This window comes from Borostomias antarcticus, assembly GCF_949987555.1.
Source record: "Borostomias antarcticus genome assembly, chromosome: 30".
NCBI classification, from domain to species: Eukaryota; Metazoa; Chordata; class Actinopteri; order Stomiiformes; family Stomiidae; genus Borostomias; species Borostomias antarcticus.
Genome location: NC_140263.1, coordinates 2,077,919 through 2,105,826, shown reverse-complemented (window position 1 = coordinate 2,105,826; position 27,908 = coordinate 2,077,919). Strand labels below are relative to the sequence as shown.

Genomic DNA, 27,908 nt, shown 5'->3' with positions numbered 1-27,908 from the left:
GGTAAATGGTAAGTGGGATATGGTAAATGGTAAATGGTAAATGGTAAATGGTAAATGGTAAATGGTAAGTGGTAAATGGTAATGGACTGCACTTATATAGCGCTTTTATCCAAAGCGCTTTACAATGGCCTTTCATTCACCCATTCACACACCCATTCACACACCAATGGCGGTAGCTGCCATGCAAGGTGCTAACCTGCTCACTGGGAGCAATTTGGGGTTAGGTGTCTTGCTCAAGGACACTTCGACATGTGGACAGGAGGAGGCGGGATTCGAACCGCTGACCCTACGATCATTGGACAACCCGCTCTACCACTGACATGTCACAGAGGCTCAAACGGCTCCTGATCATGGCTGGTTAGAAGCCATGTTTGCTCTGAGGGAGATCAGCCATCTTGTGTCCTAACATCCCTTTAGAGCCTGGCTGTGCATTGGGGGCGTGTCGGGGCTCGGCTACCAGACGACCGCAGAGCGGGATTCAAACCGGTGCTCTCTCTCTCTCTCTCCCTCTCTCTGTCTCCCTCCATCTCTCTCTCTCTCTCTCCAGCTCCCTCCATCTCTCTCTCTCCCTCCCGCCCTCAGATGGATGGATGGTTGACTGGAGAGCGATGCTGAATGAAGCATTTTTCAAGATGGAGACACCTTATTAGCACTCTCTCAGTTTTATTTATTGATGCGTTGGAGCCTCAAAGTAGGATGAGAGGACGAGAAGATGAGCTATCGGCAGGCTGATATCACATGCCATGATGGGGGGGGGGGGGGGGGGAGAGAGAGAGAGAGAGAGAGATGGAGGGAGACAGAGAGAGGGAGCTGGAGAGAGAGAGAGAGAGAGAGAGAGAGAGGTACAGTAGCTGGAGAGAGAGAGAGAGAGAGAGAGAGAAAGAAAGCGTCCTGACTGTTTCCTAAGCGCGCGTGATGTATCTCTCACTTCAGAGTGTGGAGGAAATTCAACCGGATCTGAGGGGCGCCGGTCCCCAGCCGGCGAGGCTCTCAGCGGAGAGAGGCGGTGTGCAGACGGGCGGTCAGGTGGAGGAGAGGGAAGCACCGATCCGTCTGGCTAAGTGGCGCTAGCAGGACAGAAACCAGCCGAGCTCGCAGGCTGAGGAGTCCTCGGAGGGCCGTGGAGAACAGGCGGAGACCCATTCTACACACCTCTCTTTGTAACAGAGGCGGTTTGATGGGTATGCGTGTGTAATGAGCTTCCCACCGTCGCCTGAGAGCCTGAAGACTTGGATAAGCTCACCCAAGCTACACCTTTAGCTGGGTTTGCATACAACAGCAAAAACTGTGTTGATTTTGATTGATTGATTGATTTGTATTTATTTTTAAGACAGGGACAAGGTACAGTAGACATTTACCCTATAGAATAGGGAGAGATGCACTGTACAAGGTTATAGCTAAACAGCTAATTTCCACCCGCAGTCCCTGGGCAAATAAATATACATTCTTAAAATAGTGGGGCAAATAGTATACAGTAGGAGAGTTACATACATAGAAGGAATACAAAGATTTCACTCATCCCACCCTCCCCAGACCCTTAAAAAACAAACCATAAGCAGTCATAGAATAAAATGTTTAAAAACCGCCTTCTCAGTTCTAAAACTGTAGTTCTAAAGATTTTACACGATGAATCTTCAAGTATTATTATGAATCTTGTAGAAAACAGGAGCTTTGAGGCAACAGCTGGCTCCAGCATTCCAGAACACAGGGGCTGTAGACAACAGCAGCTGTCCAGAACATTCTAGAACATTCCTGAGTCCACGAAGGACCCAGAGAGATAGAACCAGATCCACAGAAACCACGTGAGCTCAGAATACCATACCCCACAACGCCGGCCGATCTGACTAGAAACCAGGTTCAGATCAGAGAGTCTAAACACCAGGTTCAGATCAAAGAGTCTAGAAACCAGGTTCAGATCAAAGAGTCTAGAAACCAGGTTCAGATCAAAGAGAGTCTAGAAACCAGGTTCAGATCAAAGAGAGTCTAGAAACCAGGTTCAGATCAAAGAGTCTAGAAACCAGGTTCAGATCAAAGAGTCTAGGAACCAGGTTCAGATCAAAGAGTCTAGAAACCAGGTTCAGATCAAAGAGAGTCTAGGAACCAGGTTCAGATCAAAGAGAGTCTAGAAAGCAGGTTCAGATCAAAGAGAGTCTAAAAACCAGGTTCAGATCAAAGAGAGTCTAGAAAGCAGGTTCAGATCAAAGAGTCTAGAAACCAGGTTCAGATCAAAGAGTCTAGAAACCAGGTTCAGATCAATGAGTCTAAAACCAGGTTCAGATCAACGAGAGTCTAAAACCAGGTTCAGATCAAAGAGAGTCTAGAAAACAGGTTCAGATCAAAGAGAGTCTAGAAACCAGGTTCAGATCAAAGAGAGTCTAGAAACCAGGTCCAGATCAAAGAGTCTAGAAACCAGGTTCAGATCAAAGAGAGTCTAGAAAACAGGTTCAGATCAAAGAGAGTCTAGAAAACAGGTTCAGATCAAAGAGAGTCTAGAAACCAGGTTCAGATCAAAGAGAGTCTAGAAACCAGGTTCAGATCAAAGAGTCTAAAAAACAGGTTCAGATCAAAGAGAGTCTAGAAACCAGGTTCAGATCAAAGAGTCTAAAACCAGGTTCAGATCAAAGAGAGTCTAGAAACCAGGTTCAGATCAAAGAGAGTCTAGAAACCAGGTTCAGATCAAAGAGAGTCTAGAAACCAGGTTCAGATCAAAGAGTCTAGAAACCAGGTTCAGATCAAAGAGTCTAGGAACCAGGTTCAGATCAAAGAGTCTAGAAACCAGGTTCAGATCAAAGAGAGTCTAGGAACCAGGTTCAGATCAAAGAGAGTCTAGAAAGCAGGTTCAGATCAAAGAGAGTCTAAAAACCAGGTTCAGATCAAAGAGAGTCCAGAAACCAGGTTCAGATCAAAGAGAGTCTAGAAACCAGGTTCAGATCAAAGAGAGTCCAGAAACCAGGTTCAGATCAAAGAGAGTCTAAAACCAGGTTCAGATCAAAGAGAGTCTAAAAACCAGGTTCAGATCAAAGAGAGTTTAGAAACCAGGTTCAGATCAAAGAGAGTCTAGAAACCAGGTTCAGATCAAAGAGTCTAAAACCAGGTTCAGATCAAAGAGTCTAAAACCAGGTTCAGATCAAAGAGTCTAAAACCAGGTTCAGATCAAAGAGTCTAAAACCAGGTTCAGATCAAAGAGTCTAGAAACCAGGTTCAGATCAAAGAGTCTAGAAACCAGGTTCAGATCAAAGAGTCTAGAAACCAGGTTCAGATCAAAGAGTCTAAAACCAGGTTCAGATCAAAGAGTCTAAAACCAGGTTCAGATCAAAGAGTCTAAAACCAGGTTCAGATCAAAGAGTCTAAAACCAGGTTCAGATCAAAGAGTCTAAAACCAGGTTCAGATCAAAGAGAGTCCAGAAACCAGGTTCAGATCAAAGAGTCTAGAAACCAGGTTCAGATCAAAGAGAGTCCAGAAACCAGGTTCAGATCAAAGAGTCTAGAAACCAGGTTCAGATCAAAGAGAGTCTAGAAACCAGGTTCAGATCAAAGAGAGTCTAGAAAGCAGGTTCAGATCAAAGAGTCTAAAACCAGGTTCAGATCAAAGAGAGTCTAGAAAGCAGGTTCAGATCAAAGAGTCTAAAACCAGGTTCAGATCAAAGAGAGTCTAGAAACCAGGTTCAGATCAAAGAGTCTAAAACCAGGTTCAGATCAAAGAGAGTTTAGAAACCAGGTTCAGATCAAAGAGTCTAGAAACCAGGTTCAGATTAAAGAGAGTCTAAAACCAGGTTCAGATCAAAGAGAGTCTAGAAACCAGGTTCAGATCAAAGAGAGTCTAAAACCAGGTTCAGATCAAAGAGAGTCTAAAACCAGCTTCAGATCAAAGAGAGTCTAAAAACCAGGTTCAGATCAAAGAGTCTAAAACCAGGTTCAGATCAAAGAGAGTCTAAAACCAGGTTCAGATCAAAGAGAGTCTAGAAACCAGGTTCAGATCAAAGAGTCTAAAAACCAGGTTCAGATCAAAGAGTCTAAAAACCAGGTTCAGATCAAAGAGAGTCTAAACCAGGTTCAGATCAAAGAGAGTCTAAACCAGGTTCAGATCAAAGAGAGTCTGAAACCAGGTTCAGATCAAAGAGTCTAAAACCAGGTTCAGATCAAAGAGAGTCTAGAAACCAGGTTCAGATCAAAGAGTCTAGAAACCAGGTTCAGATCAAAGAGAGTCTAAAACCGGGTTCAGATCAAAGAGAGTCTAAAAACCAGGTTCAGATCAAAGAGTCTAGAAACCAGGTTCAGATCAAAGAGTCTAGAAACCAGGTTCAGATCAAAGAGTCTAGAAACCAGGTTCAGATCAAAGAGAGTCTAGAAACCAGGTTCAGATCAAAGAGAGTCTAAAACCAGGTTCAGATCAAAGAGAGTCTAGAAACCAGGTTCAGATCAAAGAGAGTCTAGAAACCAGGTTCAGATCAAAGAGAGTCTAGAAACCAGGTTCAGATCAAAGAGAGTCTAGAAAGCAGGTTCAGATCAAAGAGTCTAAAACCAGGTTCAGATCAAAGAGAGTCTAAAACCAGGTTCAGATCAAAGAGAGACTAGAAAGCAGGTTCAGATCAACTAGAAAGCAGGTTTGGTGTGTGTGTGTGTGTGTGTGTGTTCGGTGTGTGTCTCCTACCGTCCGGACTGGTGGACAGAGGGGCCATCTCTGGGTCTGAGTCCAGCCTGGGGGCCCTCTGGACAGCCTGGATGGCAGCCTGGGTGGCGGCCCTGATCTTGGGCAGCGTGAGCGGCTCTCCGTGGTCCCTCAGAGAGTGGTCCTTCAGCTGGATGATGGTGGAGGAGGAGAACGAGCAGGACAAGCACTTGTAGGTGTTCTCACCTGCAGGGGGGAGGACGACAGCGAGGAACAGCCACATCAATACTGACACTGATTAGTTTTATTTGAATAATATCACGCCTGTTTACCCCCCCTGACCATGTTTGATACTTTTGGCAGAGAAATAAAGTAACAGACAAACAGAACAGATAAAAATGGAGTAAATATAAGCCCAAGAGGGCTTAACCTAATCTGACGCGCCAGATGGTTTGTTTCACACAACCCGGTCAGGGAAAGCTCTGTTGGAAACTGTTTGGAGGAGACAGACTGGGTGTGTGCAGGTATATATATATATATATATTGTATATATTGTGTAGTCCTAGACTTGTATACTTGTATAGTTATTTATATTTATACAGGCTGAATGTGTGCAGGTATATATATATATATTGTATATATTGTGTAGTCCTAGACTCGTATACTTGTATAGTTATTTATATTTATACAGACTGAATGTGTGCAGGTATATATATATATATACTGTATATATAGTATATATTGTGTAGTCCTAGACTCGTATACTTGTATAGTTATTTATATTTATACAGACTGAATGTGTGCAGGTACGTATATCTTAGCGCACTGTTATGCTGTGTTCACACCGGGCGCGCCGAGAAACTTTGCAAAAAGTGTGGTGAAAACCGTAGGTAGCCGTCAAATTTAACATTTTACTGTAACATGACAAAATGAATAGACAAAACCAAGTATAGTTGGTTATTTGATTGCAATCGCAATGCCTTTCTGATTGTTCTAGAGCAGGGGTGTCAAACTCATTTTGCTTCAGGGGCCACATAGAGCCCAATCTGATCTCAAGTGGGCCGGGCCAGTAAAATAATAGCAAAATAACCTAGAAATAACGTCAACTCCAAATCTTTACCTTTGTTTTTCAATATTTCAATATTATGCCTTAATTTATCATTTAGCCTATATATGTGCATTATAACTCACAGATCACAGTGGATCTACAAAGGCACAAAACATTTATTCACAGATAGGCCTATGGAACTGAAAAAATGGCATTTCACTTTGATTAAAACAACTTGTTTATTTTAATGTACAGTAGATACATTTTCACATCTGACCACCTGAACTGACTCACCACACTATGCACAAACTAAAGTGGGAGCTATGAAGAACGTTATCACCCTGCCTTGTAAATGTATTAAATTTGTACATTTCAAAAACCCATAAAAGTGATAGCAGTGCATGAGCAATAGAGTTACACCAGACCAAACTATTTTGTGCTGAAGCTGCTGACTGATATTATACTGCACAATGTTCATGGTCTTTAAATATTACATTACCACAGTAAATGTTATTTTTAACAGAACTGTATTCTTCAGAGTGCTCTCATCAATTGCAACCGAAAATGCAACAAATGACTTGACTTTGTGATTCATTTGGCTGTCCAAGTCTGCCGAGAGATCTGAAATTCTATCTGCGACAGTGTTCCTCGTTAGGCTAATGTTGGCAAAGGCCTGTCGCTTTTCAGGGCACACGATTTCTGCAGCCTTCAGCATGCATGTTTTCACGAACTCGCCCTCAGAAAATGGCTTGGATCCTAACATTAACTCGTTAGCAATAAGGTAGCTAGCTTTCACCGCTGCATCACTGACCTCTCGGCTACGGGTAAAAACAGACTGCTGTTTCTTCAGACCCACTAACAATTCATTTATCTTCTCTATTCTCAGTTGTCCTCGCAAATGGTTGTATTTTTCACCATGATGAGTCTCATAGTGGCGTCGAATATTATATTCCTTGAGCACTGAAACTTGCTGATTACACACCAAGCACACAGGTTTCCCTTTCACTTCTGTGAATAAATAAGAATCAGTCCATTTTTCTTGGAAAACTCTGCACTCTGTGTCAACTTTTCTCCGTTTTGACAGACATTTTGGTAATGACGGTGCAACCGTGGGTAATTTTGACAACAAGAGCTTAATAACGATAAGGCAAGATTGCCAGATGATTCTGGGCGCGTTGCTGTCACGTGCTGTTTATTTCCGGATCTCTCGTTATATCAGTGCGACCTCTGCTGGACAAATTTGGAATATCTGTTCCTTTTTATTAATTTTGGACGTCGTCTCGTGGGCCGGTTTGAACCATCTGGCGGGCCGGTTTTGGCCCGCGGGCCGTATGTTTGACACCCCTGTTCTAGAGGGTATTTATTGAGTGTAAGCAAAATAATTATTCTATTTTATAAAATTGGTGTATTTTGATGTCACTTTAAGAGTTAGGAATGTTTCAGAGATCCAAACGACCCTCATTCCCGCTGGGTTGGGATCACAGCGGTTCTACTGTATAGCTTAACCCTTTTGATACGACCACGTCACTGGCAACATTTTAAAAATATCTAACAAATATTTAATAATATTAAAAAAATATCTAACAAATCAAAAAAATTCCTCACTCCAACACTTGCTGAAAGCTGAGAAATTGCGCTTTCTAGTATTATAGGGAAAATCCAATTAATATTTGAAATGTTGTCACTGTATTTTCAGGGTTAAAAGGGTTAAACACCATAAAACACATCGGAGTTGGGGGTCACTCTGGTAGGACACGGAGACTTGAGACTGGATACACCGCAGCTCGTGGAACAGCAGACCGTGACAGTGGTCAGAGCCAACACCCCCACCTCTCTTGCCAATTTTCTCTCCCTGACACGGCTGTGACGAGCGTCGGCGGCGCATCCCAGGGCGAGCTGATCTCCTGATAGCCGCGCCCGTACGGCAGGGCTGCCTCAGACGTAGCGGGCTGCTCGGAGAAGGGAGGCGCTCACACTCATTTTCTGCTGCTCTACACTTGAATGACTTTAGCACCTCACTGAGAGAAGCAGCGTTCACATGCCACAGGCTATAGATTCCATCCTGTAGCGTAGAGTAGCGTAGTGTAACCTCCAGCTAGCCTGCCACTGAGAAGATCCAATCACAAACACAATACTAGATGTGTGTTTGATAAACTGGCCACACAACAGCAGGAGAAACGCGATGTTTTGACAGACGGGATCGAAAAAGAACACCCGAAAATGTAGAGAGCCACTTTTCTAGCGAGACGTAATCAAATAGCAAATGGATTCTGGCTGTGTCAATTATCTAAGGTAATTGTTGAGACTCGTATTTCTCCTCAGAAATCAGGATGGCGACAGTGGTGTGCTTGACAGGTTTTTAAATGGTCCAGCTGCATTGTCATTTCTCATGATTGGCTCCCCACATCTGTACCTCGAAAGAAAATAGCAGCGCTGTACACCCGAGAAATCAATTTCTCCTTTCAAAACACAGAACATCTCTAAGAAGAAAAATTACACCATAACAGAGCCCGCCGAATGAATAAAGGGCACTAGGAGACCGGTGGGATTTTAAATATTCCCTCAGGGCTCTTCACAGGCCTCGGGGGTGACCGATGCAGCAGATGATTCAGTATCTTAAACACCACCGACTCCGAGTCCCACACTGCCCTCGCTCAGCCCACATGGGTGGAAATAGTAGTTGTTAACGAGTGTGATTTACGCCAGATGGGCAACGGCTGCACTTTTGAAACTATTCCAACGGTTTCATTGCACTGGGAAAGCTAAATCCGGCTCGCCTCATCAGTACCCGGCACATAAACAGCGTTATTTCTATCTGTTTGCCGGCGGAGGTGAGCTGTGACCCGAGGTTGTGTTCGTACCTGCGTGCGCTTTGTGCAGGTGGCTCTTCAGACGACTCAGGTAAGCAGATTTAAAGGGACAGAGCTTGCATCTGAACGGCTTGTGGTGGGCATGGTGGGACTGCACGTGCCTTTCCAGACTGGAGAGAGAGAGAGAGAACAGGGGGTTGAGAGAGATAGAGAGAGAGAGAGAGAGAGAGAGAGAATGGGGGTTGAGAAGAGAGAGAGAGAGAGAGAGAGAGAGAGAGAGAGAATGGGGGTTGAGAAGAGAGAGAGAGAGAGAGAATGGGGGTTGAGAAGAGAGAGAGAGAGAGAGAGAGAGGGGGGGCAGAGGTGGGGGGGGGGGGGGGGGGGGGGGGCAAGAGAGAGAGATAGTGAAAAACAACAGGAAAAAACAACGACCGCAACCAATCAGATGATTGTTGAATTCACAGTGGAATCTGCAGCACCTAGCTGTTTATACAGTTATCTACAGTAGCCTGCTTCCATAGAAACACTATCAGGGATTATTAATGTTCCTACCCACCTTCCTGCCTGCCTATATCTATCTATCTATCTATCTATCTATCTATCTATCTATCTATCTATCTATCTATCTATCTATCTATCTATCTATCTATCTATCTATCTATCTCTCTATCTCTCTCTCTCTCTCTCTCTCCATCCATCCATCCATCCATCCATCCATCCATCCATCCATCCATCCATCCATCCATCCATCCATCCATCCATCCATCCATCCATCCATCCGTCTATCTGTCTGTCTGTCTGTCTGTCTGTCTGTCTGTCTGTCTGTCAATCTATCTAAAAACACTTTTCTGTGCATGATTGTTCTGGTCTGGCTCAACGCAACCAATAGGCCGCCCCCCACATACGCAGACCTCGCCCACCCAACTACCCCAAGTATTTCAAATAATATTCGACCCAGGTCTGCGGCCGGGTGAACTCATCTACCCAGCAGCCCCCTGGCGAGGGCGCCGGGGGAGCGCGGCAGCGTGTTTTCATCCGCGACAGCCCGGGTGGCATGGGAACGCTCGGCTTTCTGGGTCAGGACACATCCAGTGCCCAAGATTACACCAGAGACCTGAGCGGTGATGAGTACTAGCTAGCTAGCTATCTGTCGCTCTATCTCTTTGTTCATCACTATCTCTCTCCGTCTGCCTCTCCTATTATCCGTCGAGTTCCTTTCTCTCTCTCCCTCTGTTTTTTGGATTTCTGTCTGACACTATCTCTCTTTCCCTCTGTTTCTCGATCTCTACGCTTCTGTTTCTGTCTGTCTCTACTTCTCTTTCTGTCTCTTTCACATCTATTTACCCTTCAACTTCTACCTCTTTCTAACAATCTCTCTCTCTCTCTCTCTCTGCCTATCTTTCTCTGCTCGTCTGCGTCTCTCTCTAGCTCCACCTCTCTCTTCCTCGCCCTCTCCACCTGCCTTTCTCCTTCTCTCTCTGTTCTCGATTCAGATGGATGAGACGAATCACGCGGTTAAACCTCCTCCGCCCCCCCGGCGCTCAGGGCAGACAAGACGTCGTTAGTCACAATTACAGAAGCCGGCGTAGAGTCAGGGTTTAGTTTAGTCGTTCAGTAAACAACTGGCATAACTACAGACCACCTAGGTATGAGAACTGACTCAATCACAACGACAGACCACCTAGGTTTAAGAACTGACTCAATCACAACTACAGACCACCTAGGTATAAGAACGGACTCAATCACAACTACAGACCACCTAGGTATAAGAACTGACTCAATCACAACTACAGACCACCTGGGTATAAGAACGGACTCAATCACAACTACAGACCACCTAGGTATAAGAACTGACTCGATCACAACTACAGACCACCTAGGTATGAGAACTGACTCGATCACAACTACAGACCACCTGGGTATAAGAACTGACTCAATCACAACTACAGACCACCTAGGTATAAGAACTGACTCAATCACAACTACAGACCACCTAGGTTTAAGAACGGACTCAATCACAACTACAGACCACCTAGGTATAAGAACGGACTCAATCACAACTACAGACCACCTAGGTATAAGAACGGACTCAATCACAACTACAGACCACCTAGGTATAAGAACTGACTCGATCACAACTACAGACCACCTAGGTATAAGAACTGACTCAATCCCACCACAGTCGAGCATTAGCATTAGCATTAGCTCTGGGCATTTATCCTTTATCTGGCTCCAGAGCAAACAAGCCAGCTGATAGAGCTACAAGCTGGGAGGCACACAGGGCTACATTTGACCATTTCAAACTTTATTTAAAATCACTTTGTGAACCTATATGAGCCAGTATACCCCCCCCCCTCGTACTTGTGTCTGAAGGGCGAGGCGAACTGGCAGAATTGGCAGCTGTACTTGTCCTCCCTGGTGAAGAGCGCCATGGCGGAGTGGCTCCTCTCGTGCGAGCGCAGGCCCTGCATGGACATGAACACCCGGTCGCACTGGGCGCAGGGGTGCCCTCCCGCCATCAGCCTGTCCTTCCCCCGCCCGCCGGGCGCCGCCGCCGTTACGCCCGGCATCGCCATAACCGCCGCCGTCGTCTCCACCACAGCGACGGGCGCCACGCCGACCTCCGGGACCGCCGCCGGTGTCGTCATCGCCCTGTCGGTCTCGGGGCCGGCCGCCGCCGCCGCCGCCGCCACCTCCTCCGCCACCTCCCCGTTGGTCAGGTCGTCCGGTGGGAGGGACAGCTGCACCTCGGTCGCTTCCTGCTACGGGATGGAAGGACGAAAACGCTGAGTCACCGTTGAACGCGCCGCCCCGTCGTCACCCCCCCCTCCTGCCCTCTCTCTGCTCCTACTTCCTGTCCCTTTCCTCTTCCTGCCGCCCCCCCCCCCCCATCCCTAACCCTGCCCCCAACCTGCTTCTACCCCCCCCACCCTCTGCTGCCCCCTCCCTCCCTGCCTCTACAGTAGGTGTGAGAGTCCCTCGGTCAGAGCCAGCCAGCCTGGCTGTTTATGGGCCACAAGGAAGTGTCCAGTCCTGCAGCAGGACCTGACCTTGCACTTCTCCACAGGCCCATAAATAAGACAGAAGCCACGGAAACCTGCCTGAACTGCACTGTCAGCCTCCTCACACACACACACACACACACACGCACACGCACACACACACACACACACACACACACACACACACACACTGGCCGCAGGCCCCAGACAACTTACGCAATAGTGAAGGTTTAATGGAAAGGGGAAAAAAAAGCTAAGTCATCAAGCTAAGGAAACTCTTGTCATGGCCACTTGTTATTCAGAAGTCGACACATTAATGAGCATTTCATGCCTACTGTATCTGTCAACAATTTCCCACTGGGGATTAATCAAGTGTCTGTCTGTCTGTCTGTCTCTCTGTCTGTCTGTCTCTCTGTCTGTCTGTCTTTGTATTTGGCACACGGCTAACAAATTTCCCAAAGCAGATGGTACTCTGAACCAGGCCTACAGTAGTTCATGACATCATGGCAATGCTTTTCCTCTCTCTCACCCCCCCTCTCTCCCTCTCCCTCCCTCCCACTGCCCCTCCCTCCTCCAGTCACGCCTTCTCTAAAGCTGCCTTGGACAGGCCCTGACTGGCCAACACTCCCAGGCCTTCTTTTGGCCTGCGCTCTGGTTCAGACGCAGGGTCTTCAGGCCTGCTGCCTTCCACTGCCAAGTCCCTGGCAACCTCAGTGGAATACCAATACCCCGACGGTCACCAGCTCCCTGCCCTCTCCTCTCCTCTCCTCTCCTCTCCTCTCCTCTCCTCTCCTCTCCTCTCCTCTCCTCTCCTCTCCTCTCCTCTCCTCTGCTCTCCTTCTCTCCCCAGTCCAGCCGGACGCTGCCACTGGACTACCTCACTTGTTTTCTCCAGGGGAAGTTGACAGACTTTCTACCCCACCGTGCGGCCTCCTACGCTAGCAATCAACACAACTGGAAGACAGAGCTGCAGAGGCCTCTCTCTCCCCCTCTCTTATCGGGAGTTCAGAGAGAACCAGGGGGGTACGTATGTGGGACTAAGCGGCTTTAGAAGGGGCAGTTGTGGGGACTTGACCGTTTGTTCAACTGATTTTCTTTTCTTCTTTAGAGGCAACCTTTGGAAGAGGACATGTCCTGTCCAGTTTGTTAGATCTTCATGTGATAAGAAACGTAACTGATGGACGCATTTGGTTCAAGAACACACCTCTAGAGGCCAAGCATACACATATATTACAATCATACTAGATACAGAGACAGTCAATAATGCATGGACCTTTAAAGTGTTAATCTCGTGTTCAATTCCCGATTTCAGTTCCATTGTCTTTGGCGCCACTCTTGGCGATAAGCAGTAATTGCAGATAAGTTTTGGTCGAAACTTATCGAAAGTTTTGCTCGAAACTAAACGGCATTTATCAGTTTGGACGTGAGAGGGGACTGCAACTAAATCTCACGTTAAGTCTCAGCTCGTGTACGCAATTTTGAGATAGATAGGCCTATTCATCACTTCAAAATATGTAGCCTACCCTATGGCAAAATATTATATTTTGTAAAGGCCTCTTCTATAGTATGTGTCATATATCCCTAATAAATGGGTATTTTCCAATTGTTTGCAAGTTACGGGGTAAACAAGTGTTTAGCTCGCACACTGTCTGATTGTGTGAATTTACAGGTGTGAACTACCCCTTAAAATAAAATAGTAAAATGCAAGATGGTTTCCGGAATCTTTCCATGGAGAGTGAAGAGTTGTTATTGGACGAGAGTCTGAGAAACCTCTCGTTTTGGCCGTATTTTGTATCTTCATGCCGTAAACTACAGGGGCGAGGCCAGAATATTTTTTTTCCGCCACATTGATCTACGCCCGATCATTCATATTGGCAGTTTGATAGATCACATGTGGACGCTTTCAAAACATCATTTCTGCGATCGGATCTGCACTCGGATCTGTGCTCCTTTGATTAATGAGGGCCATTATGTATATTGAAAAGTTTGAGATTGCCTCTTTAGATGGACAATAAACGACAACAACACTGGTAAACAATGGTGTTTACAGCGCATTAATGAGGAACTACAGTATGAAGAACTACAGTAATGGTGGACTGACCTTGACGTGACCCTCCTTGACCTCCCCGTACTGCACGTGCTTCCTCAGGTGGTTGCAGATGGCTCGCAGGGTGGGGTGCACCTCCACACAGAAGTTACACCTGAAGCCGATAGGGGTGGCTTTGTTCACAGCCGACTCCTATTGTGAGAGAGCAGAGGACAATGGGGAGGAGGTGGGGGGGTGATTGTAGATTGTAGAGATTTTTTAAATTGTATTTGTAGAGAAAGAACATTTTTATTGTATTTGTAGAGAAACGTTTTCATTCTCTTCAGATGTGAAATTGGAGGGAAACATATAAAGGTAAAGGTAGAAGTGAAGTTGAAGGACTCCTAATGGAAGCACAACACACTGGCCATGTTCTGTATTTTACAGAGTGATTAAATAACAACATTCTGTCCTTTATTTAATGCCCCGGCTCACCTTCTCAGCCTTGCTCTCTGGTGGCTCTGCAGCCTTCTGCTTGCTGAGCAGCTGTCTCCTCCTTTCCTGCCTCATGGCCCTCTTCTGAAACTCCTCATTGTGGTTCATCAGGTGCTTCCCCAGCTCCGGGAGGCACAGGAACTTCAGCTCACAGTGGGCACACTGGTAGAGCTCCGCCCCATCCTCCTCGGGACTGGCCTGGATCACAAAGTCCCTCCTCAGGTCCTTGCCGTGGTGGCTGTTGTAGTGTTCGGAGAGCATCTCTGTCGTGCCAAATGACAGCCTGAAGCACTTCAGACACTTGAACGGCAGCCATTCCGCCTCTTCCTCCGGAACGGGCTCTGGCTGGACCTCAACTACCCCCTCCTTATCCTCCACCGCCGTGGTCTTCTCCGGCTCGTTGGCGTAGATGACGGTGAAGTAGCGTCCCAGCTTGCTGGAGTGCTGCTTCTTGGGGAAGACGCCTGGGTGGCGTTTGATGTAATGCGACACAATGCTCTTCCTGCTGAACGCCTGGAAGCCACAGAGCGAACACTTCCTACTCTCCACTGCCAATCTTAGGTCTTCACTGAGCTCCGCTCCGTCCCCGTCTGTTGACACGGGCAGCACCACCTTGGCGGGCTTCTCCCCCAGGGTCTTGGAGGCAGCCAGGCAGTGGGTGTAGTAGGCGTCGATATCGTGGCGTTTCTGGTAGTGTGCTGCCAGGCCCTTGCGGATGGGGTTGGTGTAGGAGCACAGAGCGCACTTGAACACGTTGTTTTTGCCTTCAGGCTGGGCTCTGACGTTGTTGTGTTTGATGCGGTAGTGTCGAGCGATGCCCTTGCGGGTGGAACAGAAGTACTTGCAGAGCTGACACCGAAAGATGGAGTGCTTCTCCGTCTTGTTGATGGGGAACTGAGAGAGAGCCAGGTCATAGTCGCTGAGTTCCTGGACCTCCGACACCCCCGCTGTCGATACACTGGTAGCGCTGCATTCAGCTACGGAATCCTCCCTGCCGACCGAGAAGTGTGCGAGAGATGGAGTGAACATATCCGAGGCTGGCTGGTTGTGATATTTCTCATAGTGGATCTTCAGTTTCTCCAGCGTCCCGTGCGTGTACGGACACATCTTGCACCTGTATGCACCGTAGCCCTGCCGCTGGGTTTTGCACTTGTCATCCCCGCCATCGCTGAGGTCCTTGATATGCTCTATGTCGTCGGCGAAGTCCTCGGCCGTGACCTTCACCAGAGGGTGTCTCTTCTGGTAGTGGGTGAGGACGCCGTGGATGCGCGAGTTCACGTATGGACAGTGTCGGCACTTGTAGACCGAGCTGGGGTTGATGTCCGCCTCCTGGGCGAAGTCAGCGGCCTTCACCTTCATTCCCGGGTGCTTCTTCCCGTAGTGTGTTAGCAAGCCATGGAGGCTGTTGTACTCAGACAGGCAGACTGTACACTGGTAAGGGTTGTTGGAGATGCTGGAGAGGGAGAGGCGTGGGTGGGGCTGCTGCTGGTGCTGGTCTTGGGGCGTTGTGCTGATATCCAGTGCTCCGTCTTCCTGAAGGGTCTGATACACAAAGGTGGTCACGGGGCCTTTGGCCATCGGCTGGTCTTGCTTTTCCGGCGACCCATTGGCTTTGATGATGTCCAGTATTATGGTCTCGTCTCCTTTGATGGCCCAGGGGTGGACGGCCTGGTAGTGGTTGGTGATCTCCCAGATGGAGCAGGCTTCAAAGGCACAGTCTCTACAGCGGTAGTGCTTGGTGTCCTGGTTCCCGGGCTGGACGGCAGTAGTATCGGGTCCAGCCCACAGCTTGCTGGCCATGTAGGTGTAGTCCACATTGTGCTCCGGGTGGCGTCTTTGGTAATGCAGGAGCAGGCCGTTGGGCTCGGCGTGGGAGTAGATGCACCACTCACAGTGGTAGCCTGCCTCCAGGATGCCCTCCTGGTAGGCCCAGTGTAGGATGGTCATGGCAGTCGCCTTCACAGTAGGGTGATCCTTCTTGAGGTGCTTCTTCAGAGCATACACATAGGGAGACGTGTAGGAGCAGAGCTTACACTTCAGGGACCGGAGGGTTCCGGAGGTCTCAGGATCGATGGGGGTGGGGATCACAGCGGGGGTGCTGCCGGACTGGACCATCTGAGCGCGCTCACGCTGGCTGCGAACCACTGCAGTGTGCCGGCGGACCAGGTCAGCGTTGGCCTTGGTGTCCCTGTGCTTTTTCTGGTAGTGGATCAGCACGCCTTTGACGGTGCGGTTACCATAGTCGCAGTGCTGACAAAAGAACAACATTTCCGCCTCACCCCTCTCCACACCCAGCCTGGAATGAGAGTTCCCAGAGCCGTCGTGCCCGTTGCTGTTTAACTGTTTTAAAAACTGCTTGGGAGGGGCAATCTGTAACTCGTCCATTAACTTCATCAGGCTAGGAGTGGGCGGGGCATGTTTGATGTACTTAGCTGTCACCTTGATCTCGGGGTGTCTCTTCTGATAGTGAACCAGCACGCCCACTACAGACCGGTTGCTATACACACAATGTTTACAGTAGTAGACTTCGTCATCCGAGCCGAACGGGGAGGAGGCCGATGACTTTGAAGGCGTGGCTATGCCGACGTTGTAGGTGGAGTTTGCGGCCGGCTGCGGCCTTTCAACTGAGATCACCCTCATGGCTTTCTGAATGCGGAAATAGGAGGCCTTCTGCTCTGGGTGCTTCTTCTGGTAGTGAACCAGAACGGAGTGCATGTTGGGACTGGCGAAGGAGCACACGTCACAGTCGTACACCACCACGTTACCACCCATGGCCTCTTTCAGGAGCTCTGCATCGGAGCCGGACTCCTGCGCCTTGGAGACGATCTTCAGAGCCGGGCTGGAGCGCGGCTTGGAGGAGGAAGAGGACAGGCTCTTGGGTCCAGAGTTCAGGATTTCCCTCAGGGTTTGAGACTCTGCACCCTTCTGAGGCTGCTCCACCACGTAGCTGGAGAAGATCATGGCGTTGTTGATCTTCACCGTGGGATGCATTCTTTGGTAGTGGGGCATCAGGCTGCGGACGTTGGGACTGGTGTAGGAGCAGAAGCGACACATATAGACCAAGTCTGGCTGGTTGAAGTTCAGCACATTGCTGGCCTCGGGATGGTGGTCCATGTAGTGCTGGTGCAGGTCGTTGTAGTTGGTGTATTCTATGTAGCATTCCAGACATCGGAAGACGGCACTGTGATCCTCAGGGTCGAGGATGTATCTAAAGCTAAACTTGATGTAAGGGTGCATCCTCTGGTAGTGTGTGCTGACGCTGCGGGCTGACTTGTTGTGGTAGTCACAGTGTTTGCAGTAGAAGCGTGCCGTCCCCGCGTCCTCCGTGTACTCCTGGAAGTTGTCCCGGCTGTCCTGGCTGCTCTGGTCCTGGAGGTCCTTGGGGTCATTCTCCTCCTCGTCGAAGATCGCTACGGCGACGGGGAGGCTCCTCACTTTGGACTTGGGGTGACTTTTCCTCTTCCCTGCTCTGCCCGTGACCCGGGAGTTAGCGGACTCGGACGTCACATACAGGTTCTGGACGTTATAGGCGTAGATGTTGTTTTTACCTTCGTGGTCATTGTCCTCCTTGTCCGCGCTGACGTGATTCTCGCCTGCTCTCTCCTCCTCCTCGTCCATCTCCTCCAGGTTGATCACCATGTCCAGCTGGCTCTGGCTGATCTTACTCTGGAGGTTGTTGGCAATCTCATCTATCCTGGTTCTTTTCTTGACGGGAGACAGGTCCAATGGAAGGTCATTGATGGACTTCCTTGCCGTTTTCCCTGTCAGGGCCTTTTTCGAGGTCAGTCCCAGAATTGAAGTTTGGGTTTTCTGTACGCAGTTCAAGGACGTGTCCAGGTCCACATCCGGCTGCTCGTCAGTGGACCCCTCCAGGCCAGCAGCCTGCTGCACATCCATGTCGTCACAATAGGAGTGTTTGTGTTGCTGGTGAACCCTCAGGCCCTTCAGGGTGGCAGTGGAGAAGTTGCAGAGTGTGCAGCGATGAGGGTTCTGCTGGTTCACATCGTTTCCCACGCTTAACTTTTTCCCGTTGACTCTAGCAGCAGCGGTAGCGACACTTCCGCCGTTCACTGGTTCCAAGGTGTCGTTCTGGTTGTCCGGGCTTTCGCTGGTGAGGTCCATGGTGTCCCAGTCCGGGGAGTGGCTCTGCTTGTGTGTGCCCAACTTCAGGGGGCTGGTGCAGATGAAGGGGCACTCATCGCACTTGTACACAGTGGTCTTCCCAGACAGGTGGATGTTCTCGATGTGGCGGGAGATGCTCCTCCGGTGCATGGTGAGGAAAGAGCAGAACGGACACTGGAACCGGTTCATGTACCGTCTGAATGGGATCCCTTTCGTCTCCAGCATCTTGCTGTCCTCTTCGGATAGAAGCTGCTTAACGGAATCTTCTGCCGAGGCATTGGCGTCGTTGAGGTCATCCTCCATGTCTTCATCCCCCGAGCTGCTCCCAGAATCCTCCTCGTCATTGAGCAGGCTGGAGTCCATGTCTATGGCGGAGCTGGAGACATCCGACACGGCGAATGTGGACCTCTCGGAAAGGATGGAGGAACCTGTGCTGTTGGGAGCTACCGACTGGATCTGGGAATACTGGAAGGCGGAGATTCCACCAATGATCTTGAGCGGGGCGCTGCCCTCCAACACTCCTCCTCTCAACACTGAGGAGGCCTCGTTTCCACTTGTGTCGTTGCCGGCCATGTCAGAGTTGGGAGAGCTTCTGGGGGAGGAGGGTGAGTCGGATTTAGAGGAGCCTGCGCTTCCCTCACCCTCCTCTTGCGGAAGGGTGGAAACAATCTTCACCATCTCGCGGTGCTTCTTCCTCACATGCTCATTCCAGAGATCCTTGCGGAGTGTCTGGTAGTCGCACCACTGACAGCTGAAGGTTCCCTTGGTCTTGATGACTGGAAAACCGGGTATAGGATCAGAGCAGGGCTCTTCCAGGCCCTCTGGAGATTCGGGGGGGGCTGCTTCCTTGTGGTGCATCCTTTGGTGTTTCAGGATCCTGGCTTTGCGTGGAGACTTGTATGTGCAATACTGACAGGAGTAGACCTTGGAGAGGTTGTTGTCGTGCGTGATGATGCTGTAGCATGACTCTTCGGCAGTCCGGGAGACCCCGTCCCCCATCGTTGCACCATGAACCTTTCTGGTGTGGGCTGTCAGGAAGGACTTTGATCTGAAGTAGCGGATGCAGAACTTGCACTGGAAAAACGGGATCAACGAATCTGCTGTCGCTATGGGTTTTGTTTGCTGTCCAGAGTCTGAAAAACAAACCAGAAAAACAAGAGATAATGACCGGATCAGATTCTGTTTAAAGGAAATTATACAGTCACTCGCACCTAGCCTATTAATAGAGTCATATACTGTTTGAATATACACACTTAAAAGCAGGTGATATTTATGCATGTGAAATGTCCCTACCGTTCTCAGTTTTTGAAGGTTTATAAACTTTGTCCACAGTCTCCTCTTCCTCCTCCTCATCATCCTCCTCCCCCTCCTCTTCCTCCCCGTCCTCCTCCTTGGTCTGGTTCAGGGAGTTCAGGGACTCTGACCTGGATGGCGTCGGGCTCCCATGATCCCCCACGTCCGTGGGCTGCAGGAATGCCGTGTGGACCTCCTGTATGTGGGCCTTCAGGTCGTCATAGGACTCGGCCCGGAAGTCACAGCCATCGCACTGCAGCATCTCCATCACTGAGCCCCGCCTCTCCCTGGAGAATCAGGGAAACCTGCAGAGACGGGAGAGAAGTATGAGGGAGGCAGCATTCGAACCCTGGCCCTCCACACCACTTTGACCCACTACACTTAAGCCTAAAGGCATTCAGTTAGAGTTCCAACAAAATTCAGTGAATTCCAATTCAAATCCTGCCTTTTGAATTTGACTTTTAACTTCAATTCAGTCCATAAAGATTTAACTGGCATTAAGACCTGACGTCATTAACCTAACCCTGATCCTAAAAATCTCACCCAGCCGGTCACAGTGTGCAGAGGAGATTCTCAAGATGCAGATATTACTCAGGACGCTAAGAATATCCTTATTTTTGTTATGTTAGTTTCAAGAACAATGTGGAGGGCCGAGGAGGGATTAGGGCTTGATTTGTTTTGTTTATTACCTTGGGATAAGCCTGCAGCCCAGGCCGTCAGATGGCATCAAGCCCTATAAAATAAGATTGAACGAATCCATCCGGGGGGATAGGAGGCTTTGTGTGCTAGTCTGCGGTTTGGGTGTGTGAGGCTGCCATGAAAACACAGCTGAAAGTATGGCCAACGACTATGCCCTCACAGCTGATGTTGAACTATGAACTTTCACCACGGCATTCTAACCAACTGATTGTTACTCTGACAACCGACTATGTCAACTGCTGGAATTCCTGGTCTCTCCATTTTTAAAATGGGTAAGTTTAGAATGTGGACCACATAAAGCATGCACCGATTTGTATTGTTGTTGGTCAAACATAAATCCGTGCCCTGTGGGCGGACCAGCCCACCCGAGAGATACTGTATTTCACTCTGTGGTAACACACAACCTTAATGTGTACCCTTATGATTTCTCAAAATGTTCTCACAAATACGGCTATTACACAAATCAATGCTGAGGCTGGGGGTTACAGAGTATCCGAAACACCGCCAGCCGATATTAATCACTAATAACAGCCTATATTTAATGTGCGTGTGAGAGAAATACATATTTCAGAGTGTTAATGAAACTGACTGAAAATGAGGGATGTAGGTGGAAAAGGGAGGAACACACAACGGGTGTGTCAGTGTGACAGATATTTCATCATGTCCCCCCCCCGGAGATCCACGTTATTTGAGCAGTGACACATTCCATTTCAACGTAGGCAAGCTCATCAGTATTCACACTGACCGTGGCGTGATGAGCACTTCCAAGGGCTAAGTGAAAACACTACTACTGCAGAGAAAAATAAACGTCTTACAGACATGTCATCTTCGCACCACAGGTGGTAATCACTGTGGCCTGGTAGGCGAGGACACGTGAGCATTTTGCGTATTCACAGTTCTCACTAGCACTGCAGCCTTTTGATGGGTGCATAGATCTGTTGAATCCTTTGGTTGTGTCAGAAAGATGTCTAGAATCTTCTAGGCTAACATGTATGGCAATATGAATACATCTCGGGCTAAAAATCTGCAAAAATCTTGTACGTAATACGTAATATGTAATAACTTTAACCAGTATATATCAAACATAAACAAATGGCGACCTGCATAATATTGCAACATGAGCTGGATCTCTGAATCTCATCTCTGAAACCTGATTGGCTGGTTCTATGCTCTGTCCCACCTCCCCATTCAGCAGCATTCCTGGGAGCAGAGGCAGAAACCCCCCCTTCTCTCTGACACAGCTGCTCCTGAGGCCTCCTGGAACCCTCACCTCTACAGCCAACAAGCCTAACAATGGCTACACAGCACCGCCTGAAACCATGACCACTGCCAGCCAGCCAGCCAGCCAGCCGGCCAGTCGATCAGTCAGTCAGCTAACCAGTCAGCTAACCATCCAGCCAGTTAACCACCCTGACATCCAGCTAACCACCCTAACATCCAGCTAACCACCCTAACATCCAGCTAACCAGCTAGCCAGCCAGCCAGCCAGCCAGCCAGTCGATCAGTCAGTCAGCTAACCAGCTAGCCAGCCAGCCAGCCAGCCAGCCAGTCGATCAGTCAGTCAGCTAACCAGCTAGCCAGCCTGCCATCCAGCCGAGGTCCATCAGAACACAGGCTGCCAGTGTGTCCCTGAGCAGCCCTGGTCTGTCTGCCCAGGGAGCTCTTTGTTGTTCAGGGTCGGGTTACAGCTCCATGAGAGGCCCCACCCAGGTCGTATTTGGCAGCTCACCGGAGCTCGGAACAAAGTTACCCTCCGAGGCCAGGTTGCCTGACATGGATACCAAGAGAATCCTTGGTAAAAGGGGGGGGGGACTGTGCTGGGGAGGAAAAAACAACTGTGGCTTACAGTGCTAGCATCTAGCTATCTCCCCTGGTGTCTGTTGTCTGTCTGTCCGCCTGTCTGCGCATGCTGCACGGCTGTTCCAGTGCCAGACGTGGAGAATTGACTGCGTGTGAGACTGCGCAGCGCTTTCATCAGCCAGCCGGCCCAGAGCTCTGAGAGGCTCTGAGCCCTGCAGATCCTCTGAGCTTCCAGGGGCAGCCATTTTAGGAGCCAGCTACGTGCGCTTTAGGTGTTAGCCGGTGCACAACATGGACCCACCGATCTGATCCTCCTCCACCTCCTCCTCCTCCTGCTGCTGCTCCTGCTGCTGCAGCCTGCAGCCCTTGTCACTGGAGAGCTGCTGACAGAAATCTATCTGCCAGATGCACTGCGCCCAAGCAAGCCCTCCGTCCGCATAGCTCAGCAGAAAACACCTCGCGCACATGCCAGCCAGCCTGGCTGACTGACTGGAGACCAGCCCCGTCCGTTTGTGAAGGACAATATCTCGTACGTCAGGCGGGTTTTAAAGGAACGTCGAAGCTCTCTGAGAAGGTCAGACTGACACCGGCGCTAACTAGCTAGCGGCTTCTCCTTCTTCTTCAAAGTCAGCAGGGGAAATAAATAGGCTCCATTTTGGGAACTGCCAGCTAAGCTCCACAAGGGGGTCTAAAAATGCTAAGCATGTCTGAACTTCCTTTTTTTCTCCCCCGAGCTCTGAGAACATCTGCAGTCTTGGGCTGTGGGGAGGGGGCTGAGGGGTGGGGGGAGGGCGGGGGTCGGGGTCGGGGAAAGAGAGGCATGGCAGCGTGACCCAGGCACCTGGGAGACCTTCCTCGGAGCACGGAGGACAAAGCCATCTGACTGGGCTCCCCCCAGATTCCAAAGTCTACTCACATTTGTTAATCACCAACCGGTCTCTCTCTATCTCTCTCTCTATGTCAGCAGTCACACCCTCTACTCACACTGGTCCACAGCAGCTGCTCGCTCTGAAAGAGGGCCTTTGAATAAGCCAGCATTAAGCTGATTAGGACTACAGAGGTTTTGTCCTTAACCGTTGGGCCACCGTCTCATACAGCGTGGAGAGAAGAGGAGACGGATTACACTATGTGACCGTGATAGGACGGTTACTCACGAGATTCATCTGATAACGAACTGACGCCAATATGGTCGTCTTGTATATGTGCCCAACCGCAATTATTAACAAGTGATTGATCAAGAACATTGGCCACTTTTTAAAACAACCGTAGCCACGATATAGCGTCAGACCCAAGAAATTTGATTTGAGAAAGAGACAGAGACAGAGAGATGACACCTCAGGAGACGAATCAATAAATTATTCCTTGTTTCACACAAAAGAGGGTTGGAAAACAAACACAAAAGGAGCACAAAGCCAAAGTTTGGAGTCTTAACTGACGGAGACAAACTCTCCAGACAGATGGAGAGAGAGAAGAGAGAAGGAGAGACAGGATAGAGAAAGAGAGAGGGAGAGCGAGCGAGCGAGACTGTGAGAGCGAGTGAGAGATAGCGGAGAGAGAGAGAGAGAGAAAGGAGGAGAAAGATCCTATTGTCTCAGGAGAAGAGGAGAGGTTGCGTCACCAGGCGAGGCAGAAAGCCGGCCTCTTGCACAAACAGAAGATAGAGAGGAGCAGAAGACCAAGATGGAGGCTCCCTCTCTCCTTCTCTGCCCCTCTCTGTGTCAATACTGAGTTCCACACCAACCATGTGCATCTCACATTCCTGTACATCACCACACTTCGCGTGTAATTTCAAACATGCCTGTTCTTGAGTTGCTGGTGAATTTTATACTGATTGTTGTATTTTGATGTCCATGGATTGACAGATCGCACACCATCACACATTCTACTGTAACTGTAACTGGACTGTGTGTCCATATTCAAACTGTGACTTTGACGAGGATTCCTACAAACGCACCTCACCTGGGTGGTGTTTACAATTTGGGTCTGTGTTTACAATCAACTTCCTGTAAACAAAACACTTCTTATACTAAAAATTAAAAGCATGGAGAGTACCAGCTAGTGTTGGTGAAAAACTTTGGTTGGTTTGGGGTCACATAATATAACCTATAATACATGACCCCAAACCAACCAAAGTTTTTCATTCGACAGAGAGAGAGAGAGAGAGAGCTATGGTATTGTGCTACCCAGCTACTGCATGCATACCACACAGTCTGACTGGGGCAACGACTGTGGCGCCACACTTGAAATGAGAAAGTTCCCCCGCGCGACATCTTGGCTCGGACATTCAGGACATTATTTTTATTGCTGCAACGTTTCCGTACGGGAACCTTAGCATGTCCCCAACCCGCCACCACCTTTGTGGGGTGAGGAGGAACTATGTATCTCTAAATAATTACCTCGGGCTGAGTGTTGCTCTGTGTGAAGCAGAGTGTGGCGGAGCTGGAAGTACTAAGTCTACACCTGTGCACAAACGCACACACAGGAATGTACTGTATAGTATCTACTGTACCTCTCTGTTCCTATCGACTCACATCGATCAGAGGCGACCACATCACCGGCAACATTTAAAAAATATCTAACAAATATTTAATAATATTAAAAAAAATATCTAACAAATCTAAAAAATTCCTCACTCCAACACTTGCTGAAAGCTGAGAAACTGCGCTTTCTAGTATTATCGGGAAAATCCAATTAATATTCGAAATGTTGTCACTCTACTTTCAGGGTTAAAAGGGTTAAATCTGCACTGTCTATGGTATTTAGGCCAGATTTGGGGTGAGAAGGGCTGCAACAGGTGTATCGTACCGACAACAAACCTGGGTCAAAAAATACAATGAAATCTTTCAATTACTTTAACATTTTGCTTGCACAAGCCATTGGCTCCATTGTGTCAGACAAGAACAATCAAACACAGAAATGTAGTCGAAATTATTTCAAATAACATTTAAACCTTGACAGCAGCCTCCTCGACCGTTTTCCACCCAGCAGGGCTGTTTAGACAGAAACACCCAGCGTGAATGACAGCTGCTGTGAGAGTCAGGGTGCTCTGTGAGGGGATGACAGTGTACGACCGGGTCCAGTGTCTCGTTATAGACGGCCCCGGAGGCGTGCGATGGCAGTTCGGCATGTCGTCTTTCACACTCTGCCACTTACGCTGCTGATGCAATTAGAGGAGCATTTCCTTTGTAGTATGTATGTAATGCTTGTGTTGAGAAAAGCCATCTCTGCTCCCTGGATGGACGCCATGGGCCAGAGAGATGACAACAGCAGCATACAGGCCCAAATATAGCCACCGCTAGCCTACACACACACACACACACACACGCCCATGATCACGCACACATATACTGTATACACACATGCAGACCTGAGTACACACACACACACATTCACAGACCCGAGCACACATACACACACAAAATAACACATTCACACACACGTGCAGATCTGAGTACACACACACACACACACGCACACACTTACACTGAAATCATTCAACCCCCATTATTGGCAAAATATACAAACTTTCAGCTGTTTGCAATAAACAAATTCAACACAAATGCCACTTTTAATGATTACTGCAATTATTCAACCTGTTTGTGACAAGCATCTTTAGTACTTAGGAGAGCAGCTCTTCCAGGTCTTCTTCTGGAGCCGGGCCTGGGTGGACTTTGAGGTCAGCTTGGGCTCGTTGTCCTGTTGGAGGGTCCAGTGACGCCCACGCTTCCTCACAGATGTGACCGTTTCTCCCAGGGTTTCCTGATAGGTCTTTGGACCTTCCAACAGGACACGGATCCCAGATCAACACATTCACAAACACACATGCAGGCTGTGTACACACACACACACACACACACACACACACACACATATAACACATTAACACACACACCTCCACACACACACACACACACACACACACACACGCGCGCGCGCACACACACACACGCACACACTTGCTTGCTAAGGCAGTCCATCGCTGAAGATGACGTAGCTTCCATTTTGTTGATCTGGTCGGTGGCTATCGTTGCTGGCGATGATGCCACTCCATGTGACTATGAAGCCTGTCCACACGCCACAGTGGGGACATGTCAGGCCTGGGTCAGGGGGCTGGGGGGGTTCTGGACCTGCAGGGTGGTGTCTTAGCCAGTCAGAATACTGCCGAGGTAGCAAAACTACTCAACGACCTTGAGGGGTGTACCACTAAAGACTGGGGGTGTAGGGGAGGGGGACCTCTCCTGGATAAGAACCTGTTTTTTGGGTGTTGATCACCAGACCTAGTGAGCGGTAAACCGATGACATGGTATCTAGTGCATGCTGCATGGCACCAGGAGTGTGGGCGAGGAATGTGCAATCGTTCGCGTATTGCAGCTCCTGGATGTTGGTGTTGACCATCTTCGTCTTCGCCTGTAGGCGCCGGATGTTGAATAAACTCCCATCCAGGCGGAGCTCGATGGAGACACCACTATTTTCCGTGATGGACTGACGGAATAGGAGTGTGGCGGCTGCCAGGAAAAGGTTGAAGATCACAGGGCCCAGTACACACCCCTGCTTCACCCCTACTTTCACAGGGAAAGAGGGGGACTGTTCACTGCCTACAAGTACACAGGCCTGCATACCATTGTGAAACTGTTTTAGAATGCTGAGGAATTTGGGGGGACACCAAACTTCATGAGGATGCTCCAGAGCAAATCACGGTCAACTGTGTCAAAGGCCTTGGTGAGGTCAACGAAGGTGACGCCACAACAGTGGCCCACATTGGCTGACAGCCCTGTTCCAGAAACAGAAAAGCATGTCTGACCGTGACCTCGTGACCTTCACACCGAGGGCGGCTAGGCTGATGGACTCCTCCCCCTCTCTGCCGGCCTCTGACGGATAGGAACCACGCCACAGCAGAGAGAGCACCGGCATTGATGACTTTGCATTTTTAATGGGGTGGGTCTGAATGGTCAAGCGCACGCTACAACACAGGCCTGATATACTGCAGACTCAGTAGATTAGCCAAGTGAAGAGGCTAGATGTAGAGGTCCTTGTTTTGTTCCCTGCATTTCTCCTGGATTTGGCGGGCAGTGAAAATCATGTCCAGTAGGGATGCACCGATGCATCAGACGAACATCGGCATCGGCCGATGTTGGCCTTCTTGACTGCCATCGGCCCATCGGCAAATAAAATGACATTCACCGATGATAGTGGCCGATGTAATGTCACAACAATTATGGCTTTTTTTGTTGTAAAATGTAGTCTACCCAGCTGCAGATTCGGAGAAGATCCGCAAACGCACGTGTAGTTTGCTTTCAAATTAAAGTGAAATAAAAATGTTGGCCATGTGGGAATATTTCACCATCTCAGACAAAGATATGCGCTATGCAACTTGTAAAACCTGTTCAAGTGACATTTCAAGAGGTACTACAGCCAAGCATTTTATCAAATCTAACTGGCCATTTGAAAAGCAGGCATAATTTCTTTGTTTCCCTGGCACAAAAGGGAAAAAAATAAAAATATAATAAAAATAAATAAAAATAAATAAAAATATATAAAAATAAATAAATAAAAATAAAAATAAATAAAAATATAAAAAAATAAACATCGTCCATCGGCCGGATTGTTATTTTAAACATCGGCATCGGCCCAGAATTTTGCAATCGGTGCATCCCTAATGTCAAATGTACTTCAGTTCATTCTGAAGCCACACTGTGTCTCTGGGAGGATGCCCTCTGTTAGACATGTAAGGCGAGAGAGCATGATTTTCGCAAGTACCGTGCCGGCCACTGAGAGAAGGGAGATGCCACGACTATTACCACAAGATGATTTGTCACCTTTCATCTTGTAGATAGTAACGATGTTGCTGGGGTCTCTGTACCAGATCATTAGTATGAAGTCAAACAGCGTCCGCTTCAGAAGGTAGCCTCCCTTCTTTAGGGTCTCAGGGCCAGGCCTCCTGCTGTTTCTGAGACTCCTGATTGGAGGAAGGACCTCTCTGAACGTCGGGGGTTCATCAAGGGAG

At 48.7% G+C, this 27,908-nt stretch overlaps 1 protein-coding gene across 1 annotated transcript in view; it reads right to left on the bottom strand.

Annotated features, from left to right (window-relative positions):
- The window catches only part of znf462 (zinc finger protein 462), a 56,818-nt gene that overhangs the window by 16,596 nt on the left and 12,314 nt on the right, over positions 1-27,908 (bottom strand). The window contains exons 2-8 of the mRNA XM_084460113.1: positions 19,406-19,710; positions 13,991-19,245; positions 13,571-13,708; positions 10,829-11,229; positions 8,519-8,637; positions 4,652-4,855; positions 929-989 (exon numbers count right to left, since the gene is read on the bottom strand). Coding sequence (XP_084316239.1) covers positions 929-989; positions 4,652-4,855; positions 8,519-8,637; positions 10,829-11,229; positions 13,571-13,708; positions 13,991-19,245; positions 19,406-19,673 — 6,446 coding nt within the window. The 5' untranslated portion in view covers positions 19,674-19,710. The remainder of the gene's footprint in view (positions 1-928; positions 990-4,651; positions 4,856-8,518; positions 8,638-10,828; positions 11,230-13,570; positions 13,709-13,990; positions 19,246-19,405; positions 19,711-27,908) is intronic.